General features: G+C 38.6%; 2 protein-coding genes across 50 annotated transcripts in view; both read left to right on the plus strand.

The window, feature by feature from the left end:
- LOC133661813 (receptor-type tyrosine-protein phosphatase delta-like) overlaps positions 1 to 17774 on the plus strand; it is a 660250-nt gene that overhangs the window by 64186 nt on the left and 578290 nt on the right. The window lies entirely within an intron of this gene.
- LOC133661812 (uncharacterized) lies at positions 448 to 4609 on the plus strand. The gene is made up of 2 exons (XM_062065280.1): positions 448 to 2000; positions 3971 to 4609. Exons 1-2 carry the CDS (start codon positions 453 to 455, stop codon positions 3971 to 3973), a joined length of 1551 nt encoding a protein of 516 aa, XP_061921264.1. The 5' UTR covers positions 448 to 452; the 3' UTR covers positions 3974 to 4609.

The following is a 17774-nucleotide window of genomic DNA, read 5'->3' on the forward strand; positions in this document are numbered from 1 at the left end:
GTGGGGGCTGCTGGGATATGGCACAAGATGGAGGGAACTATGTTGACATGTTGGCTGCCTCAGTGTCTGAATAAAACTCAATATACTTAATATACGTTGTGTCTACTAAGTCTATATCAACATTGGTAGCAGAGGATGGTTTGAAGATGGCTGCGAACTACAGAGTACCGCCGAAGTTTGACGAAACCAGGCCGTATGAATGTTGGAAAAATGAAGTTAACATATGGGCACGAGTTACCGAACTCGACAAGAAGAAGCAGGCGCTTGCTGTGGCTTTGGGTCTGGAAGGACGAGCCAAGGATATGGAGATACCAGCAGACGACTTGGACAAAGACACTGGTATGGCGACATTACTAGCAAAACTGGACGGTGTGTTTCAGCAAGAAGAAAAGGACCGCGCGTACGAAGCGTATTACCAGTTTGATCGTTTAATGAAAGACAGTTCCGTTTCAATGGCAGACTACATAATTGACTTTGAGCAGCGATACAACCGAATTAAAAAGTACGACATGGCGCTTCCAGATGCTGTGTTAGCCTTCAAGTTGTTGGACACGGCCTGCCTCGATGAGAAAAACAGACAACTTGCACTAACGGCGTGCCCCGACCTAAAGTTTGCGTCCATGAAGTCGGCACTCAAGCGGATTTTTGGAGCGAAAACGGCGCCAGGTTTGTCGCACGGGATTCAACTAAACCAAGATGCAGCTTTCTTCACTGAACAACGACAACGACAAGGACAGGGAAGACGGAACACGTTTCAACAGAAGAGTGAAAGGACACCGTTGCCGGGCACCAACCCATTGGATAAGTTCGGTAAGCGTTCAAGATGTGCCGTTTGTCAAAGCACATTTCATTGGGCCAAGGACTGTCCTTACAAGAAGAACGAACAAGTAAGACTAACAGAAGACGAAAATGTAGAAGAAGTTAACATAACGTTGTTGACAAATGACCCTATGTCTGACGCTGAGATTTTCATAACTGAATCCCTGGGATCAGCCATCATAGACACGGCATGCACTCGTACAGTATGTGGGGAGAAATGGCTTGACAGTTATGTTAGTTGTCTCAGTCAAGAGCAGACAGACAAAATGATGAGGACAGAAAACACCAGTTCAAGACCATTTCGTTTTGGAGATGGCAACTTAGTATATTCCACCAGAAAAGTGAAACTACCTGCCAAAATAGGACAAACAAAATGTCACATTGAGACAGAAGTGGTCAACGCTGACATTCCACTGCTGCTGAGTAAGTCCTCACTGAAGAAGGCAGGAACTGTTTTAGATATGGAGAATGACAGAGCAGTGATGTTTAAACAGCAGATTCCTCTTGAGTTCACCAGCTCAGGACACTACTGTGTGGACATAAGAGACAAAAACAGCACAACACAGCAAATGAAAGATGACGTGATACTTGCAGCGACAGCTGAAGATGAAGTCCTGACAGTGACAGAAAACATGTCTTCAGCCGAAAAGCGCAAAATCCTTCTCAAGCTACACAAACAGTTTGGCCACGCATCTGCAGACAGGCTGCAGAGGCTAATTCAAAGCTCGGGTAATAAAGACAAGGACTGCCTCACTATTTTGCAACAAATAGTGCATGATTGTGACATATGTCAGAGATACAGCAAAGCGAAGCCGAGGCCAGCTGTTGGTCTGCCTCTAGCTACCGAATATAATGAGACGGTGGCGGTGGACCTGCATGAGTTGGAGCCAGGAGTGTGGTATCTACATGTGATCGACCAATTCACCCGGTTCAGTGCAGGAAGCATTGTGAAGACAAAGAAGGCCTCTGAAATGGTCAACGCCCTCATCCACACATGGATAAGTGTTCACGGCCCTCCTCGTATTTTGTACAGCGACAACGGTGGAGAGTTCAATAATGAAGAGTTTCGTGACATGGCCGAAAACTTCAACATCGAGACGAGGACAACAGCAGGATACAGTCCCTGGAGCAACGGGCTGTTGGAGAGACACAATCAGACTCTCACCGACATCCTACTGAAGGTGAAACGGGAAAATGGATGTGACTGGCACACTGCCCTAGACTGGGCTCTTATGGCTAAGAACTGTATGCACAGTGTTCATGGTTATAGCCCACATCAACTGGTATTTGGTCAAAACCCTAACCTTCCCTCTGTATTAATTGATAAACTACCTGCACTCGAAGGCACTACTGTTAGTGCAAGGGTAGGACAACACATATCAGTGTTGCATGCTTCTAGGAAGGCTTTCACTGAAGCTGAATGTTCAGAGAGAATAAGGAGAGCGTTACGTAAGCAGCTCAGATCCACAGATGAAAAATATGAGACAGGAGACAAGGTCTATTACAAACGAGCTGACAGTACAGAGTGGAAGGGACCAGGGGTAGTTATTGGTCAGGATGGGGCTGTTGTATTTGTAAGACATGGTGGTATCCTTGTTAGAGTACATCACTTGAGGCTTAATAAGTTACACACAACTGCTCAAAGTGAGGTTCTCGATGACACAAACAGTGAGATAATTGTACAGAATCAAGCAGCAGACAGTGAAAACACAGATGTAGTGAACAGAGCCACAGGTGGCTCATTCAGTACACAAAACACAGATGCTGATAACGAACAGGAAAGTGACAGAGAGTCCAATGCAGGAGAGGGAGCTCATTCGTTAGTGACTCATAATGATGTAATTCAAACTCAAATGGAGCACAATGTCTATAATGATAACCCTGTTATTCCTGTGTCCAGTGTCAAGGTAAAAGCGGGACATACTGTAACCTTTATGAAAAGTGATGAAAGTGTTCTATGTAAAGCAAAAGTCCTAGGTAGAGCAGGCAAAGCCACAGGAGGGTATAAAAATTGGTATAACCTGCAATTTATTGAAAATGATGGGAGTCATGGTCAAAAAGAAGCTGTTGATCTGTCACGTGTGAATAGTCTCAGCATTGAGTCCGATTCAGAAGTCATGGATGCTGATGTACTTATAACAAAAGACATATCATTTGATGAAGCTAAACAAATAGAGATTGAAAACTGGAACAATAATAATGTTTTTGAAGAAGTTGAAGATACAGGCCAAAGATGTGTTTCCACCCGTTGGGTCTGTAGTCTAAAAGAAACTGAGAACGGTATTGTGCCTAAAGCTAGACTTGTAGCCAGGGGTTTTGAAGAGTTCAATATCCAACAGTTGCAAAAAGATTCACCAACCTGTGCTTCTGAATCCCTGAGGTTATTGCTAGCAGTGATTAGCCAAAATCAGTGGAAGGTCCATTCTATGGACATTAAATCTGCCTTTTTGCAAGGCATGGAGTTATCAAGGGACATTCATGTTCAACCCCCCCCAGAAGCAAACAGTAAAGGGGTGCTATGGAAACTTAAGAAATGTGTATATGGTCTTGCTGATGCATCACTTTATTGGTATAATAGAGTGAAAGAAATAATGCTGAGCACAAGTGGTAAAGTGTCACAAGTGGATCCTGCAGTCTTTTATTGGTTGGATGAACAATGCAAAGTTAAAGGGGTACTTGCATGTCATGTGGATGATTTTCTCTGGGCAGGTTCACAAAACTTTGTAACTGATGTGATTCCTCGACTGAAGTGTGCGTTCCGTGTGGGACGTGAGGAACATGATAATTTCTGCTATGTAGGAATGGACATTGCCACTGTAAATGGTGTAATTGAGATGAATCAGCAGGACTATATTGACAACATGCAACCCATAAACATGCAGCCAGCACGTGCTATACAGAGAGATTCAGCTCTTAGTGAAACGGAAAGAGAGCAGCTGAGATCAAAAATAGGACAAATTCTTTGGGTTGCAAAACAAACTAGACCTGATGTTATGTTTGACGCTTGTATTTTGGCATCTATTCTGAAAAATGCTACTGTGCAGTCCATTCATGATGCAAATAAGGTGATTCGTAAACTTAAAGCAGGAAAGGTTACTCTGAAATTTCAACATTTGGGTAATAGTGATGCTTTGAACTTGACTGTTTTCAGTGATGCCTCGCTGGGAAACTTGCCTGATGGAGGTACTCAAGGAGGGACATTGATCACTCTCATGGGGGAAAACGGGAAGTTTTCTCCTCTCTGTTGGCAATCTAAGAGGATCAGGCGTGTGGTGCGGAGCACCCTTGCGGGAGAGACACTCGCTATGTCGGATGGAATAGACAATGCTATTTTCCTTTCTACTCTTTTTTCGGAGCTCACTACTGGGACCACCAAATTAAATGCTCCCACGTTGGTCTGTGTGACTGACAATCACTCTCTTTATGATGCCCTTAAGTCCACTAAACAGGTCACAGAGAAGAGACTTCGGTTGGATATAAGCGGGATCAAGGAGCTCATTCAGAGTAAAACAATCAAAAAGGTGCTCTGGTCAGTGACAAAAGCCCAACTAGCTGACTGTCTGACGAAAAAGGGGGCATCATCCCTAGTGCTCTTGAAAGCACTATGTGAAGGACTGTGGAATCCACCCTAATTGGAATTCACCCTAATTGTTGTTTAAAAAAAAAAAAAAAAAAAAAAAAAACACAGGCGAGAATGCTGATTGTATTTTGTTATTTTTCTTGAATGTTTTTCAATTGCCTTTTCCCTTGTTGCACTTGGCTTTTGTTTTTCTTATTTTAAAGAAAGAAGAGGGAGAGTTCCTGCCAATATCCAGCAACTTGGCACATCCATTGAAGAGGATTGGACTAAGATTCCACAGGTCACAATCAACAACCTGATCAACTCTATGTGAAGGAGATGTGTTGCACTGCATGAGGCAATGGTGGTCACACCAGATACTGACGGCTTTTCTGACCGCCCCCAGACCCCAATCAAGCAAAACTGCACATTTTAGAGTGACCTTTTATGGTGGGCAGCCTAAGGCCCCGTTTACTCTAAGCCGGAAAAGGCTATCCAGGGTAAATTCCACCTAACCTTATCCGTGTCCACACACAACAATGTCACTGTTTAAGACCCTCTCCCCCCTCCGTCCGCCGGCGCAACGCGACCTAATACGCATGCGCGGAAAATGCACACGTCATAGTCACCTCCAGTGTTGCTTTGTGTGCAAGTTCTTAAATTTAACTTATCTGAACAATATTCAGTGTTGTAGTATTTCAATTAACTGGAATACAGTGTGCTGTGGGGCCCTATTGTAGTGAATCACACCTGAGACATCAGAAATTAATCAAATCTTTATTAAACACGTAAACAATGTGATAAAGAACATTTTACATCAATCAAACTAGGGATCTAAATATCTGGTCAGGACAGTCCTCACTCTTTTGCCTTCACCTTCATTGTCCATTCGCTTTTGGTGACTTTATATACTCTGGACCTAGACGTTGAGTCCACGACATACATGGCAGACAATAACTGATACAGTCTGCTTTGCCAGTCCAAAAGCATTCGCTGTTTTCCGTAGTTTTCCCTCGACGGCCAGGTAATACAAAGCACACGCTACCTATTATATCACATCCACGGGAGCCCGCATTCTCGTTCTCATTCTTCAACAAATGGACAAAGTTTTTCGCTAAGTAGAATCACAGCTGACCTCGACATTCGAAAGTTCTCTTGCAGTCTGAGAAGTGTTGTATCCAAAATAACTGCAATCGCTTTCTCTTAAGGTATTCTTGTGTGATTTCCACAAGCATCTGTACAGACAGAAGGAGAAACACGGGCATGTCTGGATGACTCGCCTTCATATTTCCAGTGCATAGCTCCAAGTTACGAAACCGCTTTCTTATGAAGGTGGCTGTGGCGCGTTCTTTCTGACGTCACTTCCTGTGTAGGGCGCAGTCTTTTTGGCGTCACTTCCTCTCCGAACTCAGTTTGTAAACGATCAATGAGTCCATACAAAGCTAAGTGCTGGAGATTCAAGAAATACACGGCACACTTACCCGTGTAAAAAAATTGTCCGAGGAGGGGAACCTTAAATGATAGTTTAGTGTGGCTGAAAATGGGCTTAGGCTAAATAATTATTTGTTTAAGGGGTTATCCGGCTTAGTGTAGACATTGCCTAAGGCACACCTGTTCAATAATCATGCTGTTTAATCCGCATTTTGATATGTCACACCTGTGAGGTGGGATGGATTATCTTGACAAAGAGGTGCTCACTAACACAGATTTAGACAGATGTGTGAACAGTATTTGAGAGGAATAATGTTTTTTTTGTATGTAGTAAACATTTTAGATCTTTGAGTTCAACTCATGAAAAAAAAAGTTTGTTCAGTAAAAAAATAAAATAAAAATAATAATACTAATATATATATATATATATATATATATAAATATATGTATATATATATATATATATATATATATATATATATATATATATATATATATATATATATATATATATGACTGTCTCTTCAAGTGTGCTGTTTCTTGCATTATTTCCAGTGATTTCTTTCCATTTTTTGCACATTGATATAGATCTTGGAAAACATCACAATTTAATATTACCACCCGCGCGCTGACAATTGTCATTCTTCACGAAGACTTCATAGTAGATTATCCAGCTTTTTCGCAGGTCTCAGGCTTGATTTTTCTCCCTGGTGCTGCTGCGTAATTTGACAGCTTGACAAAGTGGGTAGGGCTTGGTGGAAGAATGACTGTATCCACTGTTTTGGTTATAGCTGTGTTTTTCTTCATTCATACACCACAAAAAGGATTTCCTTCAGTTTTAACAACTTTTCTCACATGGATCCACCTTGTCAGTGTGGCATTGGGGTTTTTGGGTGGATAACGTTATTCAATCGTCAAAATAACAACATAAAATCTGCAATGTATGTTAATGCAAATACTATACTCACTGTAATAAAATCCAAATTCAAAACTAGCAAAGCATCAAACGCGAAGAATGCCACTTCCTGGAAAAGGCAAACTCATTAAATTGTGGATAGAAAAAAAAACAGCGTAATTGAGGAACCTGTATTCAGATCTTGCAAAAGTACTATAAAAGTATTGTAGAAAAAGGCAAATTTAGCTTATATGCACAGTTGAAAAATGAAATGTAAATGTAAAAAAAACTACTTCCTGCAAAGAGCACATACTTTATTTTATTTCTGGTTTTCAGTTATTTTTACTTGCTTTTTAGCCTTGCCCACTTTTCTCATCAAGAGAGTTCGAGTTGAGCCACTCTTGTCGACGTTTGAAACAAATCATCTTTGACAGGTCAGGATCCCCCTTTGAATTGCTGCCGCTTCAAAAGAGGTCAATCACGATGCATGATTTAAATAGGCGTTTCGGCTATGTTAAAATCAAACTTACCTGCAGTTGAATATGCCATAGGTACCCCTGACACCTGTTGTATTTGAGCCTAGCATGCTAATGAGTGCTTTTTTCTTTGTCTTTTTTTGCATTGTACAGCGTGTATTTAGAGTGGCCATGCCCTCTTTGCCACCCACCCAAACACCAGCCCCTAAGCACCTAAATCATTGCAGCCACTCTACCACTGACTTACAGTATGAATCCTTCTAACCACACATAGATTTTGACCACCCACCCAAACACTCACACCCAAAGCCCATCCATCCAACCGTCCAGTCAACCAAACAACAACCACTTACCCTAATCCACTATACACCTTTATTACTAACCTACCAAAGTCAAACTCAAGGCACAGGGGCCAAATCTGGCCTGTCACTTAATTTTATGTGACCAGTCACAATTTTTTTGTGGCCATCCACATCTGTATGTGGCCTTTGAAAGGCCGGAAATAATAAAGCACTTGGTAGTTAAATGTATTTGTTCTTTTAATTTTGAGAGAACAATGCTTATGTTCTACGCCAGGGGGTCTAAAGTGTAGCCCAGGGGGGACATTGGCGGCCCCCCCAGCTAATTTTTTTAACGACCTGCAGCACATTGTTACTATTACTTCAAAAATTACCCATAAAAAATTTATAAAAGAGCAAACGAGTGTAAATGTACCAATCAATGTTGAAATGTTGATGCTAATAACACAAAGCTCTAACAAGCTCTTTAAAAAAAAAAAAAAAAGTTTTGTATTGGTTTTGAAAAATATATATATATGTGTGTATGTGCATATATATATATATATATATATATATATATATATATATATGTGTATATATATGTATGTATGTATGTATGTATGTATATGTATATATATATATATATATATATATATATACATATATATACATATATATATGTATGTATGTATGTATGTATGTATATATATATATATATATATATATATATATATATATATATATATATATATATATGTATGTATGTATGTATGTATGTATGTATATATATATATGTATATATATATGTATGTATATGTATATATATATATGTGTGTGTATATATATATATATATATATGTGTATACATATATATATATATATATATATATATATATATATATATATATATATATATATATATATATATATATATATATATATATATATATATATATATATATATGTGTGTATATATATACACATATATATCTGCTTGTCACCTTGACCTGCGATGTTAATGCAAATTATTTATCAATATTTCAGGAAAACAAGAAATACAAAAGTGTTGCTATATAACATATGTGAAATATGTTTGTATTCATATATATTGACTGTTACTGTTGCGGTTACATTGGATCTCCAATGGATGCGTAGCAGCTGCTGATCTGCGCTGCTACAAAAGATCTCCGCTCTCCGCCAATCCCCAATACTGTTCTGATGCGCATTTTTGCGGCGCATCAAAGTAGCGCAGATTTTTGCGAGATCTTGCGATTCCGCGCAGAATCACGTGATAAGGGGAGTTGTTGTTAAGTGAACCACACACAGTTTATTCTGACCTTCCAGAGCAGCAGAAGCAAAACATATTGGTCCTGGCCATTCAAGTTACACAATATTTGCTGAACAGCAACTCTGTGCGTCTCAATCTTTGCCGTTCATCAATACCCAAAGGCGGGCATCTGTGACAGCACTCACTTGACTCGACACATGGAATAGACGACAGTTTTGCAGTGCAGAACCACAACTTTATTTATTCTATAGTGTAGCAACAGTAACAACATCCCTGGCAAGCATTGTAACGTACACACACACACACACACACACACACACACACACACACACACACACACACACACACACACACACACACACACACACACACACACACACACACACACACACACACACACACGCATCTCATTCAACTCCCACTAACTGCTCCTGTGGTACCCCGGCCCCTGTATCAGCTGGTATTTGACCCAGGCCCCAAACAGTTGTCCAGGATATACCTGTAATATGATTCTTTGATTTTGGACGTCCAGAATCAGCATATTTGTGTCAATGATTACATCTGAAAACCATTGACAAGTCCCCGCTCATCAGGACATTTGAAATTAAAAAAATACGATCCGCCTTGAACACGGAGTATTTTATTTTGAAAATAAACCAGATAATTGATTTTGTGTTTATACATGACTTCCTGTTTCACACAAGCAATTTTTTTTAATCTAAATTGATCCGCCGTGTTGCAGCAACCGGCAGAAATAGAAGCGCTGCATATATTGAGCGCGGGAACGGAATGGCGGCGCCGTCGGCAGTGGGCCCGCCAGTAGATGGAAACGGAAAGAGTCCGTTGCCATCCTGCAGCCGTTACGCATCCAGTGGAAATGCGGGGCAACCATAATTTTGATGTGGCCCTCATTGAAAATGAGTTTGACACCCCTGCTCTAACCCTTCTAACCACCCATTGATAAATCCATCCAATCAATTGTAGGCATTTACCATCCAACCAAAAACCCGCCCTATTTGTACACTTCTTCCATCTCCCAAACAAATATAATATTGAACGTCTGTCTGGTCTCTGGATACTATTTTTTTTCGCTAAGTAGGAAGCCTGCGTGATAAATCAAATTTATCGATGAATTTGTGTATTTTTGTTGATTTAAAACATTTTGAATGGATTTTTTTCTCGTCTTGCTCCGCCATGATGAACAATCACTAAAGCGGTCGCTAAAGACGTGGTTAAAAATCCTGCGATTACCCACTTACTATAAAGCCCTGTCAACGTTGGAGTTTACTTTTTATCTGCATGCTACATTTTTATTGGCAGAAGTATTTTATTCAAGACAGAAGACTTAAGTGTGCACTTTATATATCTCAATATTGGAGATTAATTATCTACATGCATGTGCAATGCTCCATTTTTTGTTTACAAAATTATTTTATTCAAGACAGAAATGTTCTCTTAATTTAGTTTTTTGACAAGTATTCTAACTAAACTGCAATTTATATGTGCTTATTGTTTATATGTGCTTATTGTTTGTATGTGTCCATGCCATGTACCACTGTAAGTTATGGCATTGTTTGTTTCATTTTCAAACTGCTAGTCATTTGTATTTATTGATTTCTTAAAAAATTGGGGAAAAAAATGGAAATGATCATAAAATGAATTTCTTTGGAAAAAATCTGAGATTTAGTTTTGAGTCGATATTGCCCAGGCCTACTAAATAGTACCATCACATTGGAGTATTCTAGTGTTAAACAAGGGTAGACCAAAACATGCGAAGTACAAGTGTCACTATTTTGTCCATCCATCCTGAGAAGCTGAGATGTTGTCTTTTTTTTCTTTATTTTGATTAGACTCAGCGAGCCGGTACATTGGGTTTTTGCTGGGTAGCGAAGCATCCCGCTGACCGTGACAAGGCAAAGATCAGGCTGCTGTGAAAATGTCAGGATAAGACAGACAGCTGGGAGCTTTTATTCTCTGCTAAAATACACAAACTGTCATCTACACAAATTGATGTAAGGCCTTTGGAGTCATGTTTTCATTTCATACATCACATGCAATGAATCGTCAATAAAAGCCTGACAAGCTGCGGACTTCTGCTTGTGTTTGCCAGGTTATGAGCGCTTTGCTGCTTTTAATACTACATGAATTATGACATCAGATGTATTGTCAAATATTAAACTGGCATAGCATCAAAAATGTGAAAAGCAAACAAAAAAAACTGTAAATACATACATTCATCAGGAACTCGTCAGACCCCATACAAAAACACTTAAAAAGGCAGTTTTAACCAATCAGCTAGCTCGTGCTAGTCAAATGCTAGACAGAGCGCTCTGCTGTTTTTTATGATCTACAACAGGGGTGTCAAACTCATTTTAGCTCAGGCGCCGCATGGAGGAAAATCTATTCCCACGTACGCCGGACTGCTAAGATCATGGCTTTAAAACTTAAAAACAAAGACAACTTCAGATTTTTTTATTTGTCTTACCTTTGTCAAAAATAGAAGCACATTCTGAAAATATACATTGTACAAATAATCCTCTTGGCAAAACACTTCAACTTAGGTGAAAATTATCAAGAAAAAAATTGGTGCAGTTTCAAAAATGCCGCGAAGAACACAATGAACTTAGACTTTGTCTCAGTGTTTTTACAAAGCCATACACTTTAAGCCCTTCCTGTTCTGAATTTCCATGTTGGCAGTTAATTAAAAACGTTTGGAAAAGCAATCAAGTGTTTCCTCAAACCGCCGCATTGGTCAAATCCGCATACTGCCACAGCACATTAATTTATAATCATTCAAATATTACAATTATGATATAAACAAAACAGTTATCAAAATGACACTACAGCCAACATCAAGGTAAGAAAACTACAAGCTTAACCAATGTGAACATGGTAGATTTAAGTATGAAATTAAATAGAACCAACACAACAAATATAGAAACACACATGTTTACAATGGAGTTCAGGTTGCACATCATGCCGTTAACCAATTGCGAGCGCTGCATAGAACTCTAACTACAAAGATGATGGTCAAGTTGACTTAAGTCTTTGCACTTTACCGTTATGTTATTTTTATCCTCTGAGTGGATAATTTAAAATGAAATGAGGTATTGTGCGTCCATATTGCCGCCATCTTCTGCCAGCCACAACAGGAGCAGCTGAGTGCTTGCACCTGTGCTAATACAGAGGGTGCTTAAAGTCAGCTGACACATCATCTTTAAACGGTGTGATATGTGACGTGGGCTACACTTGAATTGCTAATGCGACATCCAGTGGACACATTTAGGACAGCTAATTTTTTTATTTATCAAACTGATCTTGCAGGCCGCGGGCCAGATTAAACTTGTTTGTAGGCCTGATATAGCCTGCAGGCTGTACGTTTGACACCCTGATCTACAAAACCCATAACCAGCGAAGTTGGCACGATGTGTAAATCGTAAATAAAAACAGAATATAATGATTTCCAGATCATTTTCAACCTATAGTCAAGACCTGTCTCCCATTGAAAATATGTGGCACATTATGAAGCGTAAAATTCGACAACGAAGACCCCGGACTGTTGAATAACTTAAGCTGTACATCAAGCAAGAAATGGAAAAAATTCCACCTGAAAAGCTTCAAAAATTGGTCTCCTCAGTTCCCAAACGTTTACTGTGTGTTGTTAAAAGGAAAGGCCATGTGACACAGTGGTGAACATGCCCCTGTGCCAACTTTTTTGCAATGTGTTGCTATTAAATTCTAAGTTAATGATTATTTGCAAAAAATAATAACGTTTCTCAGTTCAAGCATTAAATATATTGTCTTTGCAGTCTATTCAATTGAATATAAGTTAAAAAGGATTTGCAAATCATTGTATTCTGTTTTTATTTACGAATTACACAACGTGGCAACTTCACTGCATGGTTTTGGGTTTTGTACAACAAAAACGCAATTCAAAGATCCTCTCAATGACCACATTTAATCTGATGAATTACTAATAAAAGCCTGACAAAAAGTGGACAACATCCTCTGGCCAGCACCTTGCCTTTAATAACAGGAGGTGAAGTGTGTCCTCTCACCACAGAAAGAAACCAATCAATAGAGCTCTCACTCTCACGTACCTTGAGAAGCTGTAATGCTGCTATTTGACAAGCCCTCGCAGGCTAACAGGTCAGATTTATTAATTTGATGGCTTCATAAACTTTTTTTTTCTGACAGTGATATGAAAAGATTTGAATAACTCCTTAGGTTTAAAAAAAAAAATGTCTGCAGTGGTAAAAAAAAAAAAAAAAGTGCTTCCTCAGCCAAAGTGTCGTACTAAGAAGATGATCAAAAACGTCACAGCGCATGCCTTGTCCCACCTCCGCTGGGGGGGTTTCAGGGATATTTTTAGCAGGTAATGCTGAAGGTGTAATAAAGAATGATGTTTACTTCCGTCCTCATATCGTGAAACATAAAAATAACTATTTGGACCGCAGGTTAGGCTTAACTATGATGAATGCTTAATGTATCAGAAAGACCTCCTGCATGCTTGCAAGTAAAACATGTGAAATGTGCACATGTCGTCTATACGTTGGTCAAGCTCCACTGTTTTTAAGCCCTTACTGCACAAATACTTTTTGAAATTCCTCGATGATGGGAACACAGTGCTGTTTTTAAACACCCACCGCAAAAACACAAGTTAAAGATCTTCTATATGGAAAGACTGATCTGCTGTTTTTAGGCACCCTCTGCAAAAACACAAGTCAAAAATCATCTATATAATTGGAACGTTATGCTGTTTTTTTATGCACTTCCTGCAAAAACACTAAAGATCCTCTATATCAGTGGTCCCCAACCACCGGGCCACGGCCCGGTACCGGTCCGTGGATCGAATGGTACCGGGCCACACAAGAAATTAAAAAAAATGATAAAAAAATGAAAATAATTTTATTAAATCAACATAAAAAACACAAGATACACTTGCAATTAGTGCACCAACCCAAAAAACCTCCCTCCCCCATTTACACTCATTCACACTCATTCGCACAAAAGGGTTGCTTCTTTCTGTTATTAATATATCTGGTTCCTACATTATATATCAATATAGATCAATACAGTCTGCAGGGATACAGTCCGTAAGCACACATGATTGTATTTTTTTTATGACTAAAAAATAAATAAAAATAATAATAAATACCATACCCCCCCGGTCCGTGTGACAAATTTTCAAGCGTTGACCGGTCCGCAGTTACAAAAAGGTTGGGGACCACTGCTCTATGCGCTGCTGTTATTAAGCTCTTACTGCAAACATACTAGCCAAAGATCCTCTCTGTGACAAGAACGCACTGATGTATTTAAGCACCTTCTGCAAAAACAAAAGTCAGAGATACTCTATATGACAATAATTTTCTGCTGTTTTTAAGCACTTTCTGCATAAACCCAAGTCAAAGACCATTTATATCCGAATCAGAATACTTTTAACGCCTGGGGGTAATTTAGGTGTTACCTTCGCTCTTAATGTATACAATGTTAGAAATATAAGATAGAGCTAATAAAAAATAAGCACTGTAATAAAATAAGCAATAGAATTAACAAAAGTACCAAGTAAGACTACTATGATATATGTACAACATAGGCAATATTTACATGGTGAATTTGCCAGATGCACTGTGTAAAACAGGTATTGCACATTTTTAGACATATACCGTATTTTCCGGGCTATAGATCACATATATAAGTTGCGGGATGTAAGCTGCACCCACTACATTTAAGAAGATTTTTCCCATGTATTAGCCGCACTGCACTATAAGCCGCAGATATATGCGTTGTGCAGAGGGTTACTGTATTTACACAGAACAATTCTGTACATGTTTATTTACATACTGTAATCGTTTCATGTAACATGGCAGTAAAACGGCTGATCAAACAAAACATAAGTCATCATCATGGACCCACTAGCTCTCCAATCAGCTGAACAGACTGAATAACTCCACAGTGACGTCTTGGTGAGTTTACTGAGGAATTTGTGAAACTGACACAATACAAAAATAATGCCGTTGTAAGTTAATGATAGTAACACAGACACTCGTAAATGTGTTAGCATATTAACTAACGCTGAGGACGCCAGCGTCATTACATTATGATAGCACATACAAATATGCATGAAAACACTCCTACAGACACCACACATGGGACAGTTAAGTATAAACAGTTTTAGTTATGCTATAAAACTTATAAACGTTGCTTAAAGTGACGATTGAAGAATCCATACGATTAGAAACGCTACAAATGGCTTGAATACTGAACTGCACGCCTGTTGAAAAAAACCAAAACATGATCGATAAATACGAGACTGCAACACCTGCAGTGAGCAAATTCGTCCAAAAGATGGCGCCACACTACGCTGTAAGTGTTTTATTTATTTATTTTTTTAATATTATTTTTGTCATTGCCAGTTGTGAAGAAAAATCCATAAATTAGCTGCTCCGTTTTATAAGCCGCAGGGTTCAAAGTAGGGCTGAACGATTTCAGGAAAAAATCTGATCACGATTTTTCTGACAGAAATTGCGATTTCGATTTTGACTCACGATTTCTTTTCAAATCAAGCTTCAGTAACAGTAACAGATTTAAAACATGACAAAAAATGATATACCATGAAAACATTAAATGCTATGTAATGCAAGGATGAATACTAAAAGGTAAGAATTGCTTCAAACATGTATTTATTAAGAAACATGCATGTACATTCTCCAAAGTTCTTGACCAACAGCAGTTATTAAAACTAAAGAACTAAAACCAGTACAAAAACCTTAATTATGTTAAGATAAATAAAAAAGTTTAAGTTAAATAAAATACAAAACAATTCCAACACAAAAAGCAATGCTTAATATATAATAAGAAAAACAAAATTCAACAACTTCAATAAAGGAAAAAAAGGATCCTGACCTTATGTAAACAGTCTTATACTCAAGTAGGTAGGTCAGTCTTTTATGGCTCAAGAGAGCTAGCCTATCAACATCTATAGCAGCAATTCAAGTACTTTATTCAACCCTGGAAGAAACCTGAACAATATTTTAAAGTGAAATTGAAAAGTAATGGTAATAAAGAAAATACTATTACAAAAACAAAATGACCCAACCTCTGCCCTTCTGAAAAATATGTCAGACATTAAAATAGGTGGGTCATTCATTTACCGCTTAGCAGCACCCAAATATTGCACATCTATTCTGTTAACAATAGAACATAATATTCCTGAAAACTAGCATTTATCTTTTTTTTTTTTACAAAAACTGACACCACAAGTCAGGGTAAAGTGCAGAACAAACACAATCTAAAAAGTACTTTAACAATAATACTTGCTTCCCTGACATCTCTACATCACTCTTCACAGATTTTTGGTCAAGAAAACTAGCATGTCAACCTTTGATGGTTTAAGACATGAGCGACGCTGTAATTGTGGTATGTTTGCTACAATGGGCTGAATCGCTCGGGGTTGACTTTTCACCGGACTTTTTGGTCATACATTCGTCGTGTAACTGCCGGTGGTGATTTTTCAAGTGCCGGAATAAATTAGTCGTGTTGCCTTGGGATGTGGCGACTTTGGCCCGACAAGTTTTACAAAGTACCTGTTTCTGATGCACATCTGAAGTTTCGAAACCGAAGTAGTCCCAAATGACAGACGTGCTGCTCTTCTTCTGTATTAAAACTAAATCCTCCTCCACTTCTGACCCGGCGGCAGCAGCCATTTCCTCCAGGACGTTTGTTTCTTCACCAAAGTTGTTAGTGGGCGTGTACGCGGTAGCCTCGTCAATGGCCGCCTCTGATTGGTTAGCGTGACGGCATGCCCTGCTCACAAGTAGTTTACCACTTCTGATTGGTGAGTTTGACAAGGCATGAGAGTAGCACGAGCAGGCTGCATATACACAACAGACATGTCAGCCAGGAGAGCTAAATAACGTTCGTCTAAAACCGAAGCCTTCACGATCTCAAGATTGAGACTTCTGAAATCGCAATTTCGATCTGAAAACGATAAATCGTTCAGCCCTAGTTCAAAGTAGGGATGTCCGATAATGGCTTTTTGCCGATATCCGATATTCCGATATTGTCCAACTCTTTAATTACCGATACCGATGTCAACCGATACCAATATCAACCGATATATGCAGTTGTGGAATTAACACATTATTATGCCTAATTTGGACAACCATGTATGGTGAAGATAAGGTACGTTTTAAAAAAAATAATAAAATAAGATAACTATATTAAAAACATTTTCTTGAATAAAAAAGAAAGTAAAACAATATAAAAACAGTTACAGGGAAACTAGTAATTAATGAAAATGAGTAAAATTAACTGTTAAAGGTTAGTACTATTAGTGGACCAGCAGCACGCACAATCATGGGTGCTTGCAGACTGTATCCCTTGCAGACTGTATTGATATATATTGATATATAATGTAGGAACCAGAATATTGATAACAGAAATAAATGGGGGGAGGGAGGTTTTTTGGGTTGGTGCACTAATTGTAAGTGTATCTTGAGTTTTTTATGTTGATTTAATAAACATTAAAAAAAAGAAAAACGATACAGATAATAAAAAAACCGATACCGATAATTTACGATATTACATTTTAACGCATTTATCGGCCGATATATCGGACATCCCTAGTTCAAAGTTTAGGAAAAAAGTAGCTGCGTATAGTCCGGAATTTACAGTTGGTTTAAAAATAAGTGTAAAGTGTAAAAATATAGTGTAATGCAGGCTTCAGACATATACATATACAAATATAGTGTCAGGAATGATCTGCTGCAAAAACACTTGTCTCCCTCTTTTTGACAAGAATGTTCTGCTGTTTTCAAGCACTTTCCGCTAAATTACTTGTTAAAGATCCTAACAGGAACGCGCTGCTGTTTTTTTTAGAACTTTCTGCAAAAACACCAGTAAAGATACTTAATATGGCAGGTGTTGCTCAGCTGTATTAACTTTTGCAGAAACACTCTTGTCTTAGCTCCTCCATTACAGAAGGGTTTTGCTGTTTTTAAGGAAAAAACGCCAGTTAAAGGTTCCA

The sequence above is a fragment of the Entelurus aequoreus genome, linkage group LG12 (assembly GCF_033978785.1).
Source record: "Entelurus aequoreus isolate RoL-2023_Sb linkage group LG12, RoL_Eaeq_v1.1, whole genome shotgun sequence".
NCBI lineage: Eukaryota > Metazoa > Chordata > Actinopteri > Syngnathiformes > Syngnathidae > Entelurus > Entelurus aequoreus.